Source organism: Bos javanicus, chromosome 28, assembly GCF_032452875.1.
Source record: "Bos javanicus breed banteng chromosome 28, ARS-OSU_banteng_1.0, whole genome shotgun sequence".
In the NCBI taxonomy this organism is placed as follows: domain Eukaryota; kingdom Metazoa; phylum Chordata; class Mammalia; order Artiodactyla; family Bovidae; genus Bos; species Bos javanicus.
Window position 1 is genome coordinate 26,665,493 of NC_083895.1, and position 26,829 is coordinate 26,692,321.

General features: G+C 40.8%; 1 protein-coding gene across 1 annotated transcript in view; it reads left to right on the forward strand.

Moving 5' to 3' along the window:
• The first annotated feature begins 6,765 nt into the window (after positions 1-6,765).
• The window catches only part of KIFBP (kinesin family binding protein), a 56,453-nt gene continuing 36,389 nt past the window's right edge, over positions 6,766-26,829 (forward strand). Inside the window, exons 1-2 of the mRNA XM_061405178.1 lie at positions 6,766-7,313; positions 13,124-13,222. Of these exons, the coding sequence (XP_061261162.1) occupies positions 6,792-7,313; positions 13,124-13,222 (621 nt within the window). The 5' untranslated portion in view covers positions 6,766-6,791. The remainder of the gene's footprint in view (positions 7,314-13,123; positions 13,223-26,829) is intronic.

Consider the following 26,829-nt stretch of genomic DNA (forward strand, 5'->3'; position numbering starts at 1 on the left):
TTATGTTTTTGGTGACTTTTTTCCCTAAAATTGAAGCTTGGAATTTTTATTTTAAAAATAATAACTGATGGGTATAAATATCCAAACAGAAAAGCAAGTAAGTCACCATATATCCAACATATTTGTGAACTTCTCTTCCAGGAATTCATTTACAAAATTGGACTCATTCCTTCAGTTTTGTGAATTGCTTTTCCCTCTATGGCATGTGCATCTTTTTCTGTGTCTTTTGTTTTTTTTAGTTCTCCAACTAGGGATGTAACCCACACCCCCTGCAGTGGAAGTGTGGAGTCTTAACCACTGGACCACCAGGTAAGTCCCTGTGCCATTTTTGATAACTATGCCGTCTTACAGTATAAATATGCCACTATAAGATGGTCATGTTTGTTCTTCTGTAAACAGCCCTAAAATGAATGTTCTTGTTCAAATCTTTGTGTACTTACCTGATTTCTCACCACCGTAGGATAAATCCTATAAAAGAATTACAGGGTTAAAGTGAATGAATTTAAGTTTTGGTGCAAGTTGCTCTCCAAAGCAGTTCCAGTTTATGGTCCTACCCTCCACTCTAGGAGAGAAACCTGTTTCCCCACAGCAGTAACACCAGATGTTGGCTTTTGGTCAGTTTGCTAGGTGCATTACATGGATTAATGTACGTCTTATAATTGAATGAGAATTAACATCTTAAGTTTATTGGTCACTTGCATTTCTTGAAAAGACTTTATTTGTTGCAAAAATAGAACAAAGTTTGTGTATACTCTCCACTGGACATGAGTGGAGTTTAATAAATGTTTTCCATTATCATAGCACAATGAATGAAACCAATCTATTAACATGAAGCATACCATCCCATAGATGCTTCCTTGAACCTTTTTTTTTCTTCTCAGTATACCCTGGAAATCACATTAGTTCACAGAAATTGTTTGTTCTTACAACTGCATCATACCCCATTGTGAGGGTACACCATAGTTTATTCAACCCTTTTCTTATTATGAATGGGCACATAGGTTGTTTCCAGTATTTTTCAATTACAAACAGTGCTGCAGGGAGAAACCTCCTTATGTGTGTATTTATGTACTTTCAGAGGGGTATCTTCAGAGTAGATTCTTAGGAGTGAGATAGCTGAGTCAGAAGGCAAGTGCATATGTAGTTTTTGTTCTTTATTATCATGTATTGGCAAGGGGAATGCTAGAAGGCAGTTTTTTTCTTGGAATTTATTTTTTGAAGAAGCCAGGCCATTTGTTCTGTAGATTTTACCACATTCTGAATTCTGCTGAGGCATCTCCCATCTGTCACTTAAGCTCCTTTTCCTCCTGTATCAATCTAATACATTGATAATTAGATTGCAAAGTGTACCCATGTCCAGTTGTCCCTCTTTTGATGTTAAGAGCAAGAAGTGATCATTGCCTAAATCTCAGGTCACTGTGTTCTGGTGACCTGTACTCTATGCCACTCACTGGACAACTTCCACAGGGACTGCTCCCCTGGCAGCCAGAACTCCCCCCATCTCGTTTCCTAGTCCCATGTCTTTGTGTTTCTCAGGTATGTCTATCTAAGGATTTATCAAAATCCTTTTGTTTTCATCTGTGCATGCTTCTTGCAAGGTCCTTAGAGGTTCGCACCAAGTGTCATGGTGGTTTGATGAGCTCCTATTGCAAGATAGTATTGCATAATCAAAAGTATGGACTCTTGAGCAAAACTGCCTTACTGTATGTGACCTTTGGTAAATTTTTAATCTCTCTAGACTTCAATTTCTAATCTGCAGAATGGGAATAACAATATCTCACAGAGTTGTTCTGAGGATTAGGTGATTTTAATACATAGAATGTTATCTGGCTCATAGTAATGAGATACCAAATTAACCATGTGCGAATCACTTTCCTAGAGACAAATGTATACTGAGCACCTACTATGGTGATTACAGTAGTTTCCTTACGAGTCTTCCGGCTTTTTCCTTTCAGTTTGTTTTCTAAATAATCCTGTTAAATCATATCTTGTCCTTCAAAACCATCCCATCTCACACAGACTATCCAAACTCACTGTTGGTCACTTCAGTTCAGTTGCTCAGTCGTGTCCGACTCTTTGCAACCCAATGAATTGCAGCACGCCAGGCCTCCCTGTCCATCACCAACTCCCAGAGTCTACTCAAACTCATGTTCATCGAGTTGGTGATGCCATCCAGCCATCTTATGCTCTATTGTCCCCTTCTCCTCCTGCCCCCCATCTCTCCCAGCATCAGGGTCTTTTCCAATGAGTCAACTCTTCACATGAGGTGACCAAAGTACTGGAGTTTCAGCTTTAGCATCAGTCCTTCCAATGAGCACTCAGGACTGATATCCTTTAGGATGGACTGGTTGGATCTCCTTGCAGTCTAAGGGACTCTCAAGAGTCTTCTCCAACACCACAGTTCAAAGGCATCAAGTCTTCAGTGCTCAGCTTTCTTCCAACTCTCACCTCCATACATGACCACTGAAAAAACTATAGCCTTGACTAGACGGACCTTTGTTGGCACAGTAATGTCTCTGCTTTTGAGTATGCTATCTAGGTTGGTCATAACTTTGCTTCCAAGGAGTAAGCGTCTTTTAATTTCATGGCTTTAGTCACCATCTGCAGTGATTTTGGAGCCCCCAAAAATAAAGTCTGACACTGTTTCCACGGTTTCCCCATCTATTTCCCATGAAGTGATGGGACCAGATGCCATGATCTTCGTTTTCTGAATGTTGAGCTTTAAGCCAACTTTTTCACTCTCCTCTTTCACTTTCATCAAGAGGCTTTTTAGTTCTTCACTTTCTGCCATAAGGGTGGTGTCATCTGCATATCTGAGGTTATTGATATTTCTCCCGGCAATCTTGATTCCAGCTTGTGCTTCATCCAGCCCAGCATTTCTCATGATGTACTCTGCATATAAGTTAAATAAGCAGGGTGACAATACACAGCCTTGACGTACTCCTTTCCCTATTTGGAGCCAGTCTGTTGTTCGATGTCCAGTTCTAACTGTTGCTTCCTGACCTGCATAGAGATTTCTTCATGACCCAGATAATCACGATAGTGTGATCACTCACCTAGAGCCAGACATCCTGGAATGTGAAGTCAAGTGGGCCTTAGGAAGCATCACTACGAACAAAGCTAGTGGAGGTGATGGAATTCAGTTGAGCTATTTAAAATCCTAAAAGATGATGCTGTGAAAGTGCTGCACTCAATATGCTAGCAAATTTGGAAAACTCAGCAGTGGCCACAGGACTGGAAAAAGTCAGTTTTCATTCCAATCCCAAAGAAAGGCAATGCCAAAGAATGCTCAAACTACCACACAATTGTACTCATCTCACACGCTAGTAAAGTAATGCTCAAAATTATCCAAGCCAGGCTTCAACAATACGTGAACTATGAATTGCCAGATGTTCAAGCTGGATTTAGAAAAGGCAGAGGAAGCAGAGATCAAATTGACAGCATCCACTGGATCATCGAAAAAGCAAGAGAGTTCCAGAAAAACATCTATTTCTGCTTTATTGACTATGCCAAAGCCTTTGACTGTGTGGATCACAATAAACTGTAGAAAATTCTTCAAGAGATGTGAATACCAGACCACCTGACCTGCCTTCTGAGAAAGTTTTATAAGACCTGGGTATATTCAGCACTTTGAGATACACAAAGGAGCACTGATTCTGGAAGCTCATAGATACAAAGTTTGAATCTCAGATGTGCTTCAAATTGATAGGCTTCAAATTTTTTAAGCTTTACCTTTCTCAAGCAAAACATGAGTGATAATATTATCTTATCTGTACAGATTCTATCCTTTATAAATGCTGGTGCTTCGCAGGAGTCTTTCCTAAACTCTGTCCTGGGGAAATCTTAAAAACTTCCAAGATTTCCGTTGCATGGGCTGCTCACTTCCAAAACTTGGTAGCCAGGCCAGATGGCTCTCTGGAGATACAGACTGTAATATTCATCTCCCAACTGGAACAACCACTCCTGGATGTTCAGCTGACTCCTGTATATCATTATTTCAAATTGGAACCCAAGTTTCCTTTTCACATTCTCCTTCCCACCCACACCAAAATGTTCTCCTGTTTTGCATCTCAATGAGTGACACCACTATACACCAAGCTGATTTCCTGCATTCACTCTCCTTTCTTCTCTCATCCTTAAATGTAAAACTAAGCACTAGCCACCTCCAGTCCACCTTCTATAAAGCTCTTACTTTGGTCTACTTTTCATCTCTAGTAGTTCAGACCATCATCTTTTGAATTATTTTAACAGGTACTCTTGCTGCCACATTAGCTTCCTACCAGTGCATTTTCCACAACACTTCAAATGACTAATTTGTTCATTTGATAAATATTTTAAATGTCTGTTAATCTTCCAGGCACTGTTCTAGGATCTGGAAATTCAGCAATTAAAAAACTTTCTGCCCTAATACAGGAAAAGACATTAAACTATCCAGGTGGCCCAACAGTAAAGAATCCACCTGACAATGCAGGAGACTCAACAGACGCAATTCAATCCCTGGGTTGGGAAGATCCCCTGGAGTAGGAAATGGCAACCCACTCCAGTACTCTTGCCTGGAAAATTCCATGAATAGAGGAGCCTGGTGGGCTACAGTCCATGGGGTTGCAAAGAGTTGGACACAACTGAGCACATGCACACATAGTAATATAAGTTGTTACGGAAACAAAGGTGATAAGGACTGTTAGCCAGTGAGGCAAGGTTGCTATTTTTAAACATGGTGGTCAGGAAAGACTTTCCTGAAAAGTCATCATTTGAGTAAAGATCTGAAGGTGAGGGATTGAGCCATGTAGAATTAGTGGAAGGATGGACGAACAGCAAATACACAGGCTTTGACACAGGAGACTGTCTGATGTGTTCAAGGAGAAGGAAACTTCTTGGCTGGAGTAGAGAGAATGTAGAGAGCCATAGAAGATGAACTCAGAGAACTAGTGTGGACCTAACTATGCAGCCTTTATAAGGCTTTGACTATGCCAAAGCCTTTGACTGTGTGGATCACAATAAACTGGGGAAAATTCTGAAAGAGATGGGAATAGCAGACCACCTGACCTGCCTTTTGAGAAACCTATATGCAGGTCAGGAAGCAACAATTAGAACTGGACATGGAAAAACAGACTGGTTCCAAATAGGAAAAGGAGTACGTCAAGGCTGTATATTGTCACCCTGTTTATTTAACTTATATGCAGAGTACATCATGAGAAACGCTGGGCTGGAAGAAGCACAAGCACACTGGACATGAGTTTGGGTAAACTTCGGGAGTTGGTGATGGACAGGGAGGCCTGGCATGCCACGGTCCATGGGGTTGTAAAGAGTTGGACACGACTGAGCGATTGAACTGAACTGATAAAACTTTCTGGGGCCAGGCTCCCGCCCCTCCTATTTTACTTGGTAATTTTGAAGGTTGTGTAATCGGAAAAGTGTTGCTTGAGTTGTCTTGTGACAGCTCTGGGAATTCACTCCTGTATTGAGAAGTTGTACATAGTCCTACAACCTGTATTTCAGGGTTGAAATGAAAATATTTGTCAATCACTCTGCTTTTTACATTTATAGATCAGATCAGTCGCTAAGTCATGTCCGACTCCTCGCGACCCCATGATTCGCAGCACGCCAGGCCTCCCTGTCCATCACCAACTCCCGGAGTTCACCCAGACTCATGTCCATAGAGTCAGTGATGCCATCTAGCCATCTCATCCTCTGGCGTCCCCTTCTCCTCCTGCCCTCAATCCCTCCCAGCATCAGAGTCTTTTCCAATGAATCAACTCTTCGCATGAGGTGGCCCAAGTACTGGAGTTTCAGCTTTAGCATCATTCCTTCCAAAGAAATCCCAGGGCTGATCTCCTTTAGAATGGACTGGTTGGATCTCCTTGCAGTCCAAGGGACTCTCGAGAGTCTTCTCCAACACCACAGTTCAAAAGCATCAATTCTTCGGCGCTCAGCCTTCTTCACAGTCCAACTCTCACATCCATACATGACGACTGGAAAAACCATAGCCTTGACTAGACAGACCTTTGTTGGCAAAGTAATGTCTCTGCTTTTGAATATGCTATCTAGGTTGGTCATAACTTTCCTTCCAAGGAGTAAGCGTCTTTTAATTTCATGGCTGCAGTCACCATCTGTAGTGATTTTGGAGCCCAGAAAAATAAAGTCTGACACTGTTTCCACTGTTTCCCCATCTATTTCCCATGAAGTGGTGGGACCGGATGCCATGATCTTCGTTTTCTGAATGTTGAGCTTTAAGCCAACTTTTTCACTCTCCACTTTCACTTTCATCAAGAGGCTTTTGAGTTCCTCTTCACTTTCTGCCATAAGGGTGGTGTCATCTGCATATCTGAGGTTATTGATATTTCTCCCGGCAATCTTGATTCCAGTTTGTGTTTCTTCCAGTCCAGCGTTTCTCATGATGTACTCTGCATATAAGTTAAATAAACAGGGTGACGTTCATAGAGGCTATACATTAATAACAATACACGGATCCTTGTTACATTTTTATCCACTGATGGGCTGGGTTATATACTGTCAAAACGTTTCTGCCTTTCAGCTTATAGCAATTAACGAGAGTAGTTACCCAGCTATGTTTGTAAACATTTCCTTGTGATCTGGTAGTCAATCGATATCACCAGTAAGCAAGAGAGACTCCCTGCCGCAGAGGGCGGGACTGGGCTGGAAATGGTAATGCCTTCGGACAGCTTCCTTTCCATGACAACGGTTGCTGTGGTGACGACTACGCCTTCCCATTGGTCACTGCAAAGCTTACTGCTGTTCCCCGGCAGTACGTCATTGGCTGGCGTTCCGCAATGCGCAGGCGCAGGGCTGTGGCGGCCGTAAGTGAAGCGTCGCAAAAGAGAAGGAAGGCGGGAGTCCCAATTGAAACCGAGGCTGACCAGGCCGCTATGGCGGATTCTCCGTGGGACGAGATTCGTGAGAAATTCCAGACTGCACTGGCCTTATCACGGGTGGAACTGCATAAAAACCCGGAGAAGGAACCGTACAAGTCGAAATACAGCGCCCGGGCGCTGCTGGAAGAGGTTAAGGCGCTATTGGGACCCGCTCCTGAGGACGAGGATGAGCGACCGCAGGCCGATGATAGCTTGGGCGCGGGGGAACACGCTTTGGGGCTGCCGGCTGAATTGGTGGAGGCCGAGGGGCCCGTCGCCCAGGGAGCAGTGAGGCGAGCGGTTATTGAGTTCCATCTCGGGGTGAACCACATTGACACCGAGGAGTTGTCGGCGGGGGAGGAGCATCTGGTAAAATGCCTGCGGCTACTGCGCAAGTACCGACTGTCGCACGACTGCGTCTCCCTCTACATCCAGGCGCAGGTGAGAAAGATGCGGGCCCGCTGCTGTTGGCCGGAGGCCAATGGGTGGAGAGGGGCCTCAACTCCTGCCGAGACCAAAGGCAAACGTAATAAGGCACAATTTGTCCCCACGTTTTCAAACCTCTGTGGTAAGCGGCTTCCAAACTCCGTCTCCATCCTCTTCGCTTACTCCATCACATTGCTTCACTTAGTCGTAGTCAACGCGTCGGTTACCCAAGACCCTCCTACATTGTAAATGCTCTTTCCAACCCTCCACCTTTCCAAATCCAGTTCATTCTATTAAGAAAAACCCGAAGTAATTTGTTTATTAATTTCAGATCTCAAGGAAATTGTAGAGAATAATTAGAGTGCATTCTTAATTTGAAATAAGATGTCTGTCTTGCCATAGTCATTCGTTTGCTTCTCAGGGAATTCCTGCCCACTCTTCAAAACCGATTTCAAGATTCACTTCATAGTTTTACTAACTTTCTTTGGATCGTTGTATTCTGAACTGACTTCCTCCTAATACGTTTGATTTCTTTAATACTTAACTGTTTCGTATTTCTCTGGTGCTTGGTTTATTAAGAAATAAATCTGACGTTCTCGTTGGGAAGATAACAGTTCAGAATACAAATATGTATGAACTTTTGTGTCACGTTCTTTGCTTAAGTTAGCTCACAAACCCTTACGTTCAGTAGTTCCAGTTCCTAGTATATGTGATCCAGGGAACATTTACCTCAGTTGATCTTAGTAGGTCTCAGAGTTAAAAAGGACATTGTATAGGACATATTCTGTTATCATGGCCCAATTAAATTAAAAGCTACATAATAACAGGAACTATAGCTCTTTTTTGCTTATTATTTGTAATCTCAGTCCCTGGCACATAAAAGACCATTTTTGGTTGGTTTGTTGAGTGGATGAATGATCTAATGAAATCCATAAGATGTTGAATTCAAACAAAATCTCAATTACTTGAAATTTTCTTCAACCATTTGGCTTCCTAAGATCTTGCTGCTAAGTCGCTTCAGTCGTGTCTTACTCTGTGCGACCCCATAGATGGCAGCCCACCAGGCTCCCCATCCTGGGATTCTCCAGGCAAGAACACTGGAGTGGGTTGCCATTTTCTTCTCCAATGCATGAAAGGGAAAAGTGAAGTGAAGGCGCTCAGTCGTGTCCAACTCCCAGCGACCCCATGGACTGCAGCCTCCCAGGCTCGTCTGTCCATGGGATTTTCCAGGCAAGAGTACTGGAGTGGGGTGCCATTGCCTTCTCCTCCTAAGATCTTAATGAAGATTTTAAAAATTCCTTCCCTATCTCAAAAATAGAAACCTTCTTCTTTTTTTTTTTTTCCTACCTTTTTTCCTTCAATGAAAGCCTCTCATCCTGAAAGCAAAAGTTTTTCTTTTAGCAACAAAGGCAGCAGAGGAGAGGCTCCTCTACCTTTTCAACACGCTTTTTCATAATACACAGGCCTCTACAAAGCACCTAGTAAGAAAGCCAAAGGATAAGATGTTGCATTTCTTTTAAAATAATTTATGTAATATAGGTCTCCAGTATTTACTGTACTTTTGTGACTTTTAATGTGCATGTTCTTAAGTATATTAATATCTCTGAAATCAGGATCCATCTTACAGCTGATTGATTTTATGTCAAAATTTACTTGGCAGTGTTTTCTTGTTGATACATAAAATAATTGTGTCTTAAAAATTGTAACATCTTACATTCAATGATTTACAGCATTTTGAACAGCCAGCTTTTTCTGAATGGTGAATTATTATAGATATTTTTACTAAAACCAGGAACAAAATCTTGATTAGAAGTTCTGGCCATTGCAGTAATATAGAAAGCAAAAAATAGTATCAATCTTTTAAAATAAAAATCATTTTTTTAATGTGATTTATGTATACCTAAAGTCATCAACTATAAAAGTCTTAGAACTGTTTGATGAAACAGGAGGTTAACAAAACCAAACCAGGAGGTTATATGGTAAATATATAATATCAATAGTATTCTGTCTATAAGCAATAATTTGTTAAAAGTGTTATTTTTAGAAATTACATTTACAAAGGGTGGGATAATAGAACTGATAATCTTAAAAGAAGTGATATACCATGTTCCTCAGTGGCAAGATTATTTAGATTCGGCTTATGCTAGTCTGTTTCTGAAGTCTACTGCTCAGCTGATCTGTTTATTACAGGGGCCTTTTATTACATTTAATATTTGCTTTGATGAGAGATTTGACCTTACTAATATAAAGCAGACTGAAAGGATGGTATAGAATAATTGTATCACATTGGCAGAGATTATTAAAGATATTGATTGCATTCATTTTTGGAGAAACTATGAGGAGATGGATACTGTCCATTAGCATAATTATTGGTGGAAATATAAATCCGTAGAACTTTCTGGAGATCAGTAGGTATCTGAGTCAAGACTTTGACTTAAAAATTTCCCGTCAGTATTGTAAAATAATATTGAGACAGGTATGCAAAGGTCTGTTAACATGGATGTTTGTCATATCGTTGTTAATTTAAAAAAGAAAAGAATAAAATAAACATTAGTGAGTAGCTTTGTAGTTAAATAAGTACTGGTACATCCACATAGAAGAGCAGTATGCAGCCTTTAGAAATGATTTATGTTGGTTCAGAAATACACACTTGCATTATCATGCTGAGCAAAATTTAACTTGACAAATTAGTAGATTGTTCTCCCCACTGCCAGGACATATATGTTTAAGGAGGACCTCAGCTTTACTGAGGTACAGCAGACATATAGTAAACAGCAAGTATCTAAGTATACAATTTGATGAATTTCGACATCTCTGTATTCCCATGAAACAGTCACGGCAATCACAGTAATGATCAGATCCATCACCACTAAAAGTTTCTTTGTGCAGGTGCATTTGTAACCCCTCACTCGCTCCTGTATTCTCTTTTCCTTCTTGCCCTCCTCCCCCACATTTTCTAGAATTTCATAATGGACTTATATGGTGTATGCTTTTCTTTTGTCTGACTTCTTTCACTGATCATCATCATTTCATTGCTGCATCAGAGATAATCTTTTTTCTTTTTTTTTCTTTTGTCTGTTAATATGGTGAATTACATTGATTGATTTTTCTAATGCTAAGCCAACCTTTCTTTCCTGTGATAAACTCCACTTGGAGATTTTGCCAAGCCAAAGTTGGGTCAGATATTACCCTTTTTATGTACTGTTGGATGGAATTTGCTAAAATTTTGTTAGTATTTTTTGTATCTTTGTTCATGAAGGATATCAGTCTGTAGTTTCTTGTTATGTCTTTGGTATAGAGGAACTATTCTTTCCTCTTTGTTTTTCTGGATGAATTTGTGTAGACTTGGTATTATTTTTTCCTTACGTGTTTGGTAGAATTCACTAGTAGTACTTCTTTAGCTGTTTTTGATTCAGTTTTTTCCCTTACCTATTCTGTTATCCCAAGGGCAGGAACATGGTGATGCTCTGTGAATGATACAGTACTTTCTGATATATTATGGGATTTATATTGTAAAAATAATTAGCACATCAAAAAAAAAGATTACCTGTGTGGAGGAAACACTGAAGCAAAACATTAACAGTATTTTGAAAAGTCAGGTCAGTTTTAGATCCCTTGCATGGTCCTTAACTTCAGGACCTCAGTAAGTTATGGTTCAGAAGGAAAACCTGTGTCATTTCTAGACACACTCTAGGTCTCTACTTGGTTTCAGATTTACACACCAGAGTTGGTGCTTTCTGTGGCAGAGCTTACTCTGGATCTAGCAGCCTAAATGCATCACCATCCCATCTAAATAGAGTAAATGTGGCTAACTAGTTCCTGGTAGTAGATACTTCTCTAGTTAGGTACAGTCTGCTGGGTTTGCGTTTACTGGTGTCATGGCCAAATGGAGTGTCTCAGACGAAAAATGAATTGACCCAGGGGGTGAGAAGAGGTAACTTGTGGATTCATTTCTAAATTTAAGAAATGAGTTTTAAGGGAGATTATATACTCTTGAGGCTGGATGGGCAGAATTATCATTAAATTAGTACTGAGTCTTTAAGCTTCCCCAGGGTACTGCAAAGAAATACAGAGGAGAGAATTGCCCCATCTCAGTAATTTATCACCATAACCTACCTGCAGCTCTAGACACTGAGAACTGATCAAGTCACTTAAAAAAAAAACAAAAAACTAGAATAGGTATACTATGTAAGGCCATAGGACCAGAGGTCTATGTTCCAGGGCAGCGATCATATTACCTTTAAACTGTAGGATTTCGAAACATTTTTTTGTGTCTGCCACATGCCCCTTTTGCAGTCTACTGAAGCCTGTATTTCATGAAACAGAATAATAATTTTAAATGTATAAAATAAAATGTAGAGGGTTGCAAAAGAAACCAGTAATATTGAAGTTATCAAAATATTTTTAAAAACAAATGTATGATATAGTGATATATAAGGTTCCTTATGAGTCCATTAAATAACATGTTTTTAAATATAATTTTAAAGTATTATTGAATATTAATGATAGTTTGAGATATCTGTGAGCTATAATACAAAGATATTTTTCACTTCTATAGACCACAAAACCCCAGGTACTGTAACACTGTTACATTTTGTTTCCTGCCTTCATACCTGAAAAGAAAAATGCTAAATTGTAAGAGGATATAGTGAAAATGACGTTGTAATGTTTCCCCATCCACATTCATAGACTCTGAATTCTCTTCGTGGGTAACTTGTGGGTTCTTGGGCCAAGGTTAAGAATTTGCTTTAAAAACATTGTTTCCTTATCCTGTTCCCTTCTCTCTGGGGGAGTAAGCAAAAAAGATGGTAGAAGCCCAGCCTCAGCAGAATCCCTGTGCCTGAAAGACTGTCCTGAGGGTTGGGAGGCTGACTAATCCCATTGTCTAAGCAGGAGCTAGTCTTCAGCACAGGCCTGATTTGCCCTATGATAAAAGAGTTGTGTAGCAGAGGGAAAACTGACTTAGTTTTTAAAATGTAACATTGTACCCCCAAATTCAGCAGCTTGAAACTTAATTACTGAGATAACAGGAATCCAGGCTGGCTTGCCCCTAGCTCAAGGTCTGTCATCAGACTATTGGCCTGCTGGGGCTGCGCTGGAAGGTTTAACTAGAGAATCCAAGCTCACTTGTGTGGTTCTTGGCAGGATTCATACAGGCTGTTGGTCTGAGGCCCTGACTGTTGACTTCTCTTAGTTCCTTGACACCATAATGTGGCTCAAAATATGGCATTTGACTTCCCTCAGAGAGAACAGCAAGAGGGAGCACCCAAAATGGAACCATAGTGTTTTGTAACTTGATGTTGGAGGGGACCATCCATCACTGTTGCCGTGTTCTGTTTGTTAGAAGCAAGTCCCTAAATCTAGCCCAGACTTAAAGGGAAGAGATTGTACAAGGGCACGAACACCAGAAGGCAGGAATCATTGGGGAACCCAATTTAGTGACTGTCTCCTGTTCTTCCCCAGTGGCTCAGATGGTAAAGCATCTGTCTGCAGTGCAGGAGACCTGGGTTCGATCCCTGGGTCAGGAAGATCCCCTGGAGAAGGAAATGGCTACCCACTCCAGTACTCTTGACTGGGAAATCCCATGGATGGAGGAGCCTGGTAGGCTACAGTCCATGGAGTCACAAAGAGTCGGACATGACTGAGCGACTTCTCTTCCTCTTCTTCTTCCTTCCTCCTGTGACATAAGGACAATAGTATTATGAATAATTAATTCATTGTTAATCAGACACTAGTACTATTTAGGTAAGCATTGACTTTGAAACTATGAAAACTACTTTATTGGATGATTTATATTGTCATTTTTTTCTCTTTTTATTTTCCAGAATAACCTGGGTATCTTGTGGTCTGAAAGAGAAGAAATTGAAACTGCACAAGCTTATCTAGAATCATCCGAAGCTCTATATAATCAGTATATGAAAGAGGTATGTTGCATGTCAGATAAATTTTAATCTTTGATTGAAACTAGTTAAGAATTGGTGTTAAGAATTCCTCATTCCTAATATTACAATATGACTTTTCAGTGTGCTTTGGGATGTCTTTATACAACTGTCTATGTGGTCACCTAATAGCTAAAATTATTTAATATTTTTTATTAAAGACTTTAGCATTCTTAAAAATAATCCTTGGATAAGGTCTTAATCCAAGTATTACTGTATAAGAAATGTTATTCTAATACCCTGAAATACTGATACTTGCAAAATTTCTATTTTGATTTCTACTGAGGATAGCAGTGCTTAGAGGAAAGCAAACAGCTATCAGTACTTAAGCAAAATATCTGAAATTTTGGAGGCACTGGTTCTCAAGTTTCAGCATGTATCAGAATCACCTGGAGAACTTGTTAAAATACAGTGCTCACACCCCTGACTCTGAGTGAGTAGGTCTGGGTTGGTACCTTTTTAACCGGGTGCGACTGCTGCTACTGGTTTGGCTACTGCACTTTGAGAAGCACTGCTTCAGGGTAGTAATTTTCGATAACTTTATTTTTTTGAATTGTAGAACCCCTCTGAAATACAATATATAAAACTTGATAGAGCTACTGTGGTGAAACAGGTCAGAAGAAGCCTGAGCCCAATCCACTACAGATACCTTCTTCCCTCCCTGCTGTGGTAGCACAAGAGGTGCTGTAGGACTAGTTCTAGGGCTCTAGAGAGCCACGTTGAAAACTTGGGCTTTAGAGGCTCACCGTCCTACAGAGGTGAACTTTGTAACACCTCTGGGTTGCCATTCATTTCCTTAATAAATTTTATGCACCCCTTGACTTTCTGGAGGAGGCCGTACATGTTGGGGGCAGGGAGGTCAATAGGAGATCTCTGTACCTTCTTCTCAGCTTCACTGTGAACTTAACACTGCTCTAAAAAGTGAAGTCTGTTACAAAATATTAGCAGTCTTGTGAAATTAAAATGGATTTAGTTAATTTTGTTCTGAGACTATGTGTAGCAGTTTTTTAAATAACCAGGTATTTTGAGGTTTTTCAAACTCAAGATTAAGAATCAATGTTTTACCAGTTTCACTAGTGATTCATATATTGCTAAATTCAGTAGTAAATTCTTAGTCTTCATCTTGAGCGTTTGGCATAGTTATTCAGTCTGGTCTCTGGCTCAGTTGGGTAGTCTCTCTTCCTGGACATACTTCTTTTTTTCTTTTATACCAAGTTGTATTTTTATTTCTTCATTTTTGGCCACGCTGGGGCTGGGTCTTCGTTGCCGCACGAGGGCTTTCTCTGGCTGCAGTGCATAAGCTTCTCACTGCGGTGGCTTCTGTTGTTGCAGAGTGTGGGCTCCAGGCGTGGGCTCAGTAGTTGTGGCTCACAGGCTCCGTTGCTGTGCAGCATCTTCCCAGACCAGGGGTTGAACCTATGTCTTCTGCATTGACAGGTAGATTCTTAACCACTGGACCACCAGGGAAGTCCGACTGCTTCTTTTATTTAGCTTCCACGTGTTTGTTTTCCCTTCTTCTCAGTTCTTGTTGCTTCATCTTTTTATCTCCAACCTCTAAACAGTGGGGTACCCAGAGTTCAGTGTTTTTGGGTGTCTCTTTCCATCTACATTCACTTCTTTGTTCTAAATACCATCTCTATACTGATGACTCCCAAATTAATATCCCCAGTCTGTACCTCTCTGATTCCAAACTGCTGATTTGACAGTTGCACTTTTTATGAGGAAGGTAGGTATCTCTAAAACTACTGTCTAACATTGGGCTTCTGATACTTTCCCCTTCCTACCTTGCTTGCAATGAACACCTTGAGGCCTGAAACCTTGGAGACTTCTCTCCTACTCACCGTCTCAGCAGATTCTTTTGGCTTAACTTTTATTTTTTAATATTTATTTATTTATTTGGCTGTGCTGGGTCTTAGTTGCGGCACTTGGGATCTTTGATCTTTGTTGTGGCGTGTGGAATCTTGTGGTGTGCGAATCTAGCTCTCCAACCAGGGGCCTAATCCAAGCCTCCTGCGTTGGGAGTGTGGAGTCTTAGCCACTGGATCACTGAGGAAGTCCCTTTGGCTTTACTTTTAAGTTAGGTCTAGAATCAGTCAGTTGAGTCGCTCAGTCGTGTCCAATTCTTTGTGACCATATGGACTGCAGCACACCAGGCTTCGCTGTCCATCACCAACTCCCAGAGCTTGCTCAGACTCATGTCCATCGAGTCAGTGATGCCATCAAATCATCTCATCCTCTGTCGTTTCCTTCTCCTCCTGCCTTCAGTTGTTCCCAGATCAGGGACTTTTCCAATGAGTCAGTTCTTCGCATCAGGTGGCCATCAAAGTATTGGAGCTTCAGCTTCAGCATCAGTCCTTCCAATGAATATTCAGAAGTGATTTCCTTTAGAATTGACTGGTTGGATCTCCTTGCAGTCCACGGGACTCTGAAGAGTCTTCTCCAACACTGTAGTTCAAAAGCCTCAATTCTTCGGCGCTCAACTTTCTTTATGGTCCAACTCTCACATCCATACATGACTACTGGAAAAACCATAGCTTTGACTAGACGGACCTTTGTTGGCAAAGTAATATCTAGAATCAGGCCACTGCCATCACCATCATCTCTTGCTGTAACCTTCTTGTTGGTCTTCCTGCTATTATACCCCCTTCAGTCTGTTCTCAGCCGTGTTCAAAGGTAAATCAGATCACATCACTCCTTTCTTCAGATTTTTCAATGGTTTTCCCATCCTACTCAGTAGACTCTGAAGACCCATGAAAACCTACAAGTTCATTTTCTGATCTGGCTACAGTTACTTCTCTAATTTCATCTGCTACTCTCCCCGTCTCATTCTGTTCTAGCTACACTGACCTTGCTGTTCCTAAAACACACCAGATAAGCTCCCAGCTCAGGACCCCTGCACTTTGTTTCCTCTGCTAATACTGCTCTTTCCCTAGATATCTGTCTGGGTCGCTCCCTCATTTTCTTCGGATCTTGACTCACATGTCTCCCATCCAAGGAGGACTCACTGGCTACTCACCTCACACTGCAAACCAAGCCTCCCTAATACTTCCTACCCTGCCCCGGCTTTCCAGCTTTTTTTGCTTTGCACTTGTCACTAACATATTATTCATTTTAATATTTTATTCATCACCCATCTTCAGTACTAGAGCGTATGCCCAGGATGACAAGGATGTTTTTGCTATTGTATTCACTGCAGCATCTAGAACAGTATCTATTTCTTGATAACCAGTGAGTGATATTTTACCTTGTTCATCCAGAGCAACCAAAAAAGGAATAGTGTTACTACTGTGTGAATGCTTGAATGAATTTAATGGAGAGTTTCAGTTTACAAATGTATAAGCTAGTGTTTAGTTGGAGAAGTTTGATTGCTTATATGGTTTTCTACTTGTTTGGTATCAATAATGAATAATTTTGAATAAAATATTTCATAAATTATTAACCTAATAGTGGCAGGTTAGAATGCCATTTTTAAAAATCTATGCATACAAAATATAGTTCTAGATAATGGAGAGATCGAAACAAAGTGAGGAATCATTGAATTTGAAGATAGGAAACAGGAAAGCAGATAATAAAGTAGTTAATGCAGAGTCACTGAAAATATGCTGTATACATCCAGTGATTGTAGAATGGTTAAATAAATGATGATACTCTCTTAGAAAGGCAATGTAATGTAACCATTAAAATGATAGAAGTATTTGGATCATCAGTATATGGAAAATGCGTTTAACATATACACTGTGATTACAACTATATTAACATTTTTTCTTGTAAGGCTCTGTAAAGATGAACTAGATGATATAACTAATAAAACTAATGTTTTAGTTTTAGAAGATGCAACTAATAAAGACTAATATTTATTGAGTGTTTAAGCAGGCTACCTTTTATTCTCATAACAACACTATGAAAGAAATACTGTTATTCCCATTTATAAGTAAGGACTTTGTGATTCAGCGAGATAAGCATATACTGTGTGACACAGTCAGAATTTAAGTGTGGTTTGTCTGATCCCAAACTCTTGTTCTTTGTCCTGCTGCTTTCCAAGGTGACATATTAGTTATTGTATTAAAATAAAGGGATTCTTTTCCTCCATAAAATTGCTCAAATATAGAATAATAAAAAGAAAATGCATTCTGTAGTTGTGAAGAGTTATTTATTAGCAGGTTTTGGGTGCTGGTGGTTGAAGAGACACAATCTTACAAGCTAGAAGGTTTTTATTTTATTTTATTATTACTGATTTTGGACATTACCATACGTTTCATTTTTTTCTTTTGGCTGCACTGGGTCTTTGCTGCAGTGTGTGGGCTCTGTGTTGCCGGGCACGGGGGCTTCTCTGGTTGTGGCTAGTACGGGCTCAGTGGTCCCATGTTACGTGGGATCTGAGTTCCCCGACCAGGGTTCGAACCTGCATCCCCTGCGTTGAAAGGCAGATTCTTAACCACTGGACCACCAGGGGAGGCCCTGCAGAGGAATTTTAAACATTCATTCATTGATTTATTTCCAGATTTGAGACACAGTTGACATATAATTTGTGTAAGTTTAAGATGCACAGTGTGATGATTTGATTCACAGATATATTGAAAATGATTACCAGAACAGGATTGACTGACATCTCCATCACCCCATAAAGTTACCTTTCTTTTTATTTTTTTTTGTGGTACGAATATTTAAGGTTTACCATCTTAGCAACTTTTGAGTATACGATACAGTATTATTAACTATAGTCAACATGCTGTACGTTAGATCCCCAGAACTTTCTTAGAACTTGAAGTTTGTACCCTTTGCCAAACATTTCCCCATTTCTCCCATCACCTCAGCCCCTGGCAACCACCATTCTATTCTGCTTCTAGGAGTTCACTCTTTTTTTCTTTTTAAGATTCCACATATCAATGATGCTATACAGTATTTGGAAGATGACCATTTTATAAGCATGTCAGTCATTATAAAATTGCTACAAAAAGTCTCCCGATGTATTCTTACACCACTGGTATATGAGCGTTCTCATCTCCTTCACATATTTTCCCTACATAGATTTGAAAAAATTCTTTGCTAATATAGGCAAAATGTCTCATTTTAACTTGAATTTCCTTGATCAAAATGGTAATTTTAAAGTATTATTTTCATTTTTGTATTTTCTCTTTTGAAAGTGTGCATACTTTTTACGCATATTTATTCAATTTTTGTGTTTTCTTGCTAATTTGCTCTTTTATGTTAAAGCTTTTTGAGTTATCATTGACATATAATGTTAGTTGAAAGTGTACAACATAATGATTCAATATATGTGTATATTTTGAAATGATCATAGTAAGCCTGATTAGTATTCATCACCACACATTTTTAGAATTTTTTTCTTGTGATGAGAATCTTAAGATCTACTCTCAACAGAATTAAAAATTTTATTGGAGTACAGTATATTTATATGTTGTTTTGGTTTCAGGTATACAGCAAAGTTAATCAGTTATACATATACATATATCCACACGTTTTTAGCTTCTCTCCCATTTAGGCCATTACAGAGTGTTTAGTAGAGTTCCCTGTGCTGCACAGTCGATTTTCAGGTTGCTCTTTTGGGAAATGGTCACAGGGTGGCTGAATTCTTCACACCCAACTCTTCCTATTGCAGTAACTAGAGCCTTAGGGGAATTCCTTTTCCCGGCTTGTAAATTAGAGTGAAATGTGCCAGAATAAACACCCAAAAGTTCGTGTCTCAAAACTCCTTGTTTTTTTTTTAAATTTAATATGAATTTCTTAGTGATGTAAACTTGATTTACAGCGTGGTATTTGTTCTAGGTTTACAGAGTCTTCTTCAGGTAAATACGCACTTATGTATTCATCTTCAGTTCGTTTCACATACAGATGATTAAAGACTGCTTAGTACACCCCTCTTGCTACACAGTAAGCCTTTGTTGACTATCTGTTTCATACAGATTAGTGTGTATAGGTTGATCCAAACCTCGTAATATATCCTGTCCACCACCTTTCTCCTTGATGACTGTTAAGTTTGTTTCTGAAGTTTGAATGTTTGTTTCATTTTTGCAAATTAGTGCATTGGTGTCAATTTTTTTTTTAACCTATCCCATCTGCAAGTAATATCATATTATATCTTTCTCTGAATTACTTCACTTACAAAAATTATGTACAAGTCCATGAAGTGAAGTCGCCCAGTTGTGTCCGACTCTTTGTGACCCCGTGGACTGTAGTTTACTGCAAATAGCATCATTTTGTATGTTTTTTCATGGCTGAGTTATGTTTGATTCTGTGCACGTGTCAGTTGTTTATCCACTCATCTGTCTGTGGGCATTTCGGTGGCCTCCATGACTTGGCTGTTGTAAATAGTGCTGTAGTATTCGTTTGGGTGCATGAGTCTCTTCAGAGTCTGGTTTGCTGCACACATACTCTTAGGAGTGTGATCGCCAGGTCATAGGGTGGCTGTGATTTTACCTTTGAAAGGCACTGTTATAGTGTACTCTCTAGTGGCTGTTAGCATCAGAGGGTCCCCTTTTCTTAACTCTGTTGTAGCTGTTATTGTCTGTAGACTTCTTGATTATGACCATTTTGATTGATGTGAGGGGATACCTTCTGATTTGCATGTCTTTAATAATTCATCATATTGCGCCTGTTTCTGGGTGCTTTTTTTTTTTTTAAAAACACTGAGTTGGACTTCTCTGTTAAAATTGTCTTCTTGAAAATGTGCCCTGTGTTTAATTCATTTCGCTTGCTTGTGTGTGTGTGTGTGTTAGTTGCTTAGTCGTGTCCGACTCTTTGCAACCCCATAGACTGTAGCCCACCGGGCCCCTCCGTCCATGGCATTCTTCAGGCAAGAACACTGCCTTGCCTGAAGGAAGGAAATGGATTGCCATTTCCTTCTCCAAAAGGAACTATAGAAAGAAAAAGCGAAGTCACTCAGTTGTGTCTGACTCATTGCCACTGAACTGACAGTTCTCGGAGGCAGCAGATTTCAGGTTGCTGTTGCGGGAAAGGTCCACAAGGAGGCAGCGTTTTCTCACACCCACCTCCACTTACCCGGGCTTGCCTTAGGGCAAATCCGGCTTTGGGGTTGTAAGTTACCGAGTGCAGTGCGTCAGAAGAAGCACCCCAAATTCATTTCTTATTATGTCTCTTATTTATTTTTTCTGGTGTAACTTGGAAATACATGTTGTGTGCGTTGTAGCGTATAGAATCATTTCCTATTACACATGCACATTTATCTACGTGTGTTTGGATTCTTTATGATACAGGTTAATACAGTGTGTTGAGTAGACCTCCCTTGGTAGATACTGCTCTTTGTTGATTGTCTGTTTTGTAGGAAATAGATTGTATTTGTTCATCCCAAGCTTCTAAATTATTCCTTCCATGCTTCTTTCTTTGGTAAGAAGACGTGCATGGATGTGCACGTGTAAATTGCACCTATAAGTGACATGTGATACTTGCCTTTCAGATTCTGCCTTACTTCACTTAGTAGGATTATCTCTAGGTTCAGCTATGAGCCAGCAATTGGAACGATTACATTCTTTTTCATGCCAGGTCAGATTGCATTGTGAACGTTTCACCTCTTCATCAACTGTCAGTGGGCATTTTGGTACTTCCGTGTTTTGGCTGTTGTAAAAGGTCCTGTGGTGCCTGGGTCTTTTCAAAGTCTGGATTGTGGCGCTTAGTCTTTGGAGTGAGAGTACAGGATCATACGGCAGCTGCTGTTTTACTGTTAAAGGCACTTTTATACTGTTCTGTCTGGTGGCTGTTTCTGTTGACATCTCAGCAGCACACAGGAGGGTACCCTTAACCCCATTGTAACAGTTACTGTCTTCTATAGAGCTGATTATGGCCAATTTGACTGGTGTGAGGGGATACCTCGTACTTTTGATTTGCATGTCTCTAATAATTCACCATATTGTGCATGTTTGTGGGTGCTTTTTTAAAAAATACTGTGAGTTATACTTCTCTGTTGAAATTGTCTTGTTGAAAGTATGCTCTGTGTTTAATTCTTTTCACTTAATCACCTCTGGAAATTTTGGAGGGCAGGTATTGAAACAGCCCACCAGTGCTTGTGAATATTAAGTTCCCATAGCAAGAGCTTTCAGGTTGTTGTTGTGGGAAATGGTCTCAAGGTGGAAATATTTCTCCATCGCACCTCTAGTTACGCCAGCTAGCCAGCAGAGGCTTAGAGTAAGTCCTGCTTTGGGGTTTTAAGTTACAGTGCAGTGTGCAGGAAGAAGCACCCCAAAGCTTGTGTCTCATTGCCTCTCTTTGGGTTAATTTGTTTTCTTTTGAATTTTTTATTTTGTATTGGGGTATAGCTGATTAACAATGTTACGACAGTTTCAGGTGAACAGTGAAGGGACTCATTCATACATGTATGTGTATCCATGCTCCCAAAACTTCCCTGCCATCCAGCCTGCCACGTAACATTGAACAGGGTTCCTTGTGCTATCCAATAGGTCCTTATTGGTTATCAGTTTTAAATATAGCAGTGTGAACACGTCTATTCCAATCTCCCTAACTATCCCTTTCCCCTTCCCCCCCCAGCAACTGTAAGTCAGTTTTATAAGTCTGTGAGTCCCTTTGTTTTGTAAGGAAGTTCATTTGTATCGTTTCTTTATAGATTCCACATATATAAGAGATGTCATACTGTATTTCTCCTTCTGTCCCTGACTGACTTCACTCAATATGACACTCTCGGTCCATCCATGCTGCTGCACATGGCATTATTTCATTCTTTTTAATGGCTGAGAAATATTCTGTGGTATGTATGTACCACATCTTTATCCAATCCAGTGTCAATGGAGATTGAGGTTTTTTTTGAGTAACATGAAATACATGCTGTGTGTGTTGCAGGTGTACAGGCTCGTTTCCTGTTACACATACCTGTGTAATATGTGTGTTTGGATTCTTTTCCCGTAAAGCTTGATACAGAGTGTTGGTTAGACCTCTCTTGGTAGATATTGCTGCTTGTTAATGATCTGCTTTGTAGGTAATTGTTTTTGCTCATCCCATCCTCTTAATTTCTCTCTTCCAGGCTACCTACCCCTGTGGTAACCATAAATTTGGTTTTCGGGTATCTGAGTCCGTTTATGTCTTCCAGTTACTCTGTGAGTGTGCCTGCTGAACTGCACCTATAAGGGCTGTCATGGTTTTTGCCTTTCTGATTCTGACTTACTTCCCTTAGTAGGATTATCTCTGGTTTCAGCTATGTTCTGGCGACGGGCATGGCTACATTCTTTTTCACGCCTGAGTCAGATTACATTGTGAACATTTTCCACTTCTTTATCCATTAATCTGTCCATGGACATTTTGGTGGCTTCCATATCGTGGCTGTTGTAAAAGGTGCTGCAGTGCGTGTTTGGGTGCCTGTGTCTTTTGGACGTCTGCTTTGCTGTGCACTTACTCTTAAGAGTGGGGCTGCCAGATCACATGGTGGCTGTGGTTTTACCTTTTTTTGTTTAAAAGCTAAGTGGCTTTATTAGAGAAAACCAAAGTTACAGAGGGCTTAAGAGTTGGTACTAGGTCCTTCTTCTTGCCAAAGGAGGGCACAACATTAATAAATGCTCCATGGAGTCGCTAAGAGTTGGACACGACTGAGCGACTTCCCTTTCACTTTTCAGTTTTGTGCATTGGAGAAGGAAATGGCAACCCACTCCAGTGTTCTTGCCTGGAGAGTCCCAGGAACGGGGGAGCCTGGTGGGCTGCCGTCTCTGGGGTCACACAGAGTCGGACACGACTGAAGCGACTTAGCAGCAGCAGCAGCAGTACTGCGTATGCTTCTTGACTGGCCCATTGGTTTCTTCTTTTCTTATTTGACCACCTTCAGAGTCTGACCTCTTACTTTCCCAGCATGGGTTGGGGAACCATGAGCTTTACCTCCAGGTATGCGGCCGGCTACTTCCTGCGTGCTCAGAGCCTCCACCCCACAGTGGCTCAGAGTAGCCTCATCTTGTAGGGTGGTGCCTGCCGGGAGGCAGGACTTGATCTTCCAGAGTGAAGCCCTCCAGTGAGGTGAGGCTACATGAGTCTCGATTTGGGTGGCTGTCCCCTGGCCAGTCACCTTGAGAGTGTGCAGCTCCTCGGTGCGCACAAAGAGCTGTGTGTTGGCGACCAGATCGCGGACAGCGCTGCCACTGCCTCGAAGATAGAGGCGAGAAAGCGGAAGGAGCGAGGGCATGTGCGTCGTCTTCGCCTGCTGCATGCTACATCACTGCTTGGTTTTACCTTTTAAAGACACTTTTACAATGGTCTCTCTAGGGGCTGTGACCTTTGACATTTCACTGACACCATAGGAGGGTCCCCTTTTCTTAATCCCACTGTGGCATTTATTCTCTGTAGACCTCTGGTTCGTGGCATTTTGACTGGTGCAAGGGAATAATACCTTCTTGTAGTTCTGATTTGCATGTCTAATAATTCACATGTTGCAAATGTTTCCAGATGCTTTTTTGTTTAAACACTGTGAGTTGTAATTCCCTGTTGAAGTTGTCTTCTTGAAAGTGTGCCCTGTGTTTAATTCTTTTGCTTCTAGGAGTTACTCCCTAGAAATTTTGGAAGGTGGGTATGATTTAAGACCTACTAGTGCTTGTGAATATTAAGTTCCAATAGCAATAGTTTTTAGGTTGTTGTTGTGGGAAGCAGCCTCCAAGAGGCAGCATTTCTTCATGCCCAACTCTGGTTACCCCAGCCGGCCAACAGAGCCTTAGAGCAAGTCTAGTTTTGTGGTTGTAAATTAGAGTGCAGGGTGCCAGAGGAAGCACCCCAAAGTTTGTGCATTGTTAGAGCTTTTTTATATTAAATTAATTTTTATTTTTTTGAAGTACGTTGTGTGTGTAAGTATACACAGTCTTTTCCGGTTACACATATACGTGCATTCTTTTCCCATATAGGATGTTACGAGAGTGTTGAGTAGCCCTCCCTAGAGAGATACTGCTCCTTGATGATTATCTGTTTTCTAGGTAATAGTTTGCATTTGTACATCTCAACCTCCTATTTATCCCTTCCTCACTTAACTATAAGTTTGGTTTCAAGTCTCTGCTCTGTTTATACTTTCTGGTTAATTCATGGGTGTGCATGTGTAAATTGCACCTATAAGTGATATTTTAGGATTTTTGCATTTTTGATTCTGATTTATGTCATTTAGTAGGATTATTTCTAGGTTTAGCTATGTTCTGACAGTTGGAATGATTACATTCTTTTTCATGCCTGAGTCAGATTGCATTGTGGACATTTTCCACGTCTGTACCCATTCAGGGGTCGATGGACGTTTTGGTGGCTTCCGTGTCTTGGTTGTCGTGAAAGGCGCTGCAGTGCGCATTTGGGTGTGTGTGTCTTTTTGCGGCAGAGTTGGAATGCTTGATCATATGGCAGGTATGGGTTTACCTTTTAAATGCAGTTTTATACAGCTCTGTCTGGGGACTGTTACCATCAACATTTCAGCAGCATCATGGGGAGGGGGTTCCCCTTTTCTTAACCCCATTGTAGCAGATATTGTCTGTAGATGTCTTATGACCCATTTGACTAGTGCAAGGGATACCTGTGGTTTAAGTTGGCATTTGCATGTCTTTAATAATGCATTGTATCATGCTTGTTTGCAGGTACTTTTTTTTAATACTCTGAGTTGTATTTCCCTGTTGAAATTCTCTTTCTGAAAGTTTAGTTCTTTTCGCTTACTTGCCCCTGGGAATTTTGGGAGCAGGTATCATTTACAGTCCCACAGCGCTTCTGAATAGTAAGTTGCAATAGCTGTTGTTTTCAGGTCGTTGTTGCGGTGAGTGGCCACGAACAGGATGTGCAGCTCTGGTTACCCAGTTTTGCCAACACAGCCTTACTGCAAGTCCTGCTTTGGGGTTGTAAATTAGGGTGGAATGAGCCGGAGGAAGCACTCAAAAACTTGTGTCTTGTTACCTCTTTGTGTTAATTTTTTTTTTTAAATCTTTGTGTTAATTTTTAATTTATTTGGTATGCTGCTGCTGCTGCTAAGTCGCTTCAGTCGTGTCCGACTCTGTGCGATCCCATAGACGGCAGCCCACCAGGCTCCACCGTCCCTGGGATTCTCCAGGCAAGAACACTGGAGTGGGTTGCCATTTCCTTCTGCAGTACATGAAAGTGAAAAGTGAAAGGGAAGTCGCTCAGTCGTGTCCGACTCTTAGCAACCCCATGGACTGCAGCCTACCAGGCTCCTCTGTCCATAGGATTTTCCAGGCAAGAGTACTGGAGTGGGGTGCCATTGCCTTCTCCGTTATTTGGTATAACGTTGCAATAATGTTGTATGTGTTGTCGATGTACAGAAACTTTTACTATGACACATATGCATATAGCTATGCATGTTTGGATTCTTTTCCCATGTAGGTTGATACAGAGTGTTGGGTATAACTCCCTTGGTAGATACTGCTTTTTTTTTTTTTTTTTTGATTTTGTGCTTTGTAAGTAATAGTTTGTATTTGTTTGGCCTTTCCTCCTAATTTACCCGTTGTCCACCTCTTTCCCCCGTGGTAACCATAAATTTGGTTTTCAAGTTTCTGAGTCTGTTTTTGTTTTCCGGTTAGATCATGGGTGTGCATGTGTAAATCGCACCTATAAGTGAATGTCATATGATTTTTGTCTTTCTGATCTTGCTTACTTCCCTCATTAGGATTGTATCTAGTGTCAGGTAGGTTCTGGAAATCAGCATGATTATTCTTTTTCATGCCTGAATCAGATTGCATTTTGAACATGTTGCAGTTCTTTATGCATTCATTTGTAGATGGAAATTTCATTTGGCTTTCATGTGTTGTTTATTGCAGTAGGTGCTACTGTGCATGTTTGTCTCTTGGAATTCGAGTTTGCCGTGCACATATGACTGAGCGTGGGACTACGGGATCATTTGGCAGCTGTGGTTTTACTTATCGTGGCTGTTACTGTTGACATTCGGCCACACCGTAGGAAGGTCCCCTCTTCTTGGCTCCATTGTAGCAGTTACTGTCTGTAGACTCTTGATCATGGCCATTTTGACCGTTTTGAGATCAGTTCAGTTGCTCAGTCGTGTCCGACTCTTTGTGACCCCATGGACTGCAGCACGCCAGACTTCCCTGTCCATCACCAGCTCCTGGAGTTTACTCAAACTCATGTCCGTTGAGTCAGTGATGCCATCCAACGGTCTCATCCTCTGTCGTCCCCTTCTCCCGCCTTCAATGTTTTCCAGCATCAGGGTCTTTTCAGATGAGTCAACTCTTCGCATGAGGTGGCCGAAGTATTGGAGTTTCAGCTTCAGCATCAGTCCTTCCAATGAATATTCAGGACTGATTTCCTTTAAGATGGACTGGTTGGATCTCCTTGCAGTCCAAGGGACTCTCAAGAGTCTTCTCCAACAGCACAGTTCAAAAACACCTCATTGCAGTTGAGTTGCATGTCTCTAAATCATCATATTTCACATTTGTGGGTGCTTTATTCTTTTTTAAACATGGTGAGTTGCACTTCCCTGTTGAAATTGTCTTTGTGATAGTGTGCCCATGTTTCATTGTTTTCACTTAATTACTCCTGGAAATTTTGGAAGTCAGGTGCCGTGTTCAGCATACCTGTGTTTGTTCCCCTAGGCTATAGTTTTCAGGTTGCTGTTGTGGGAGGTGGCCACAAGGCGG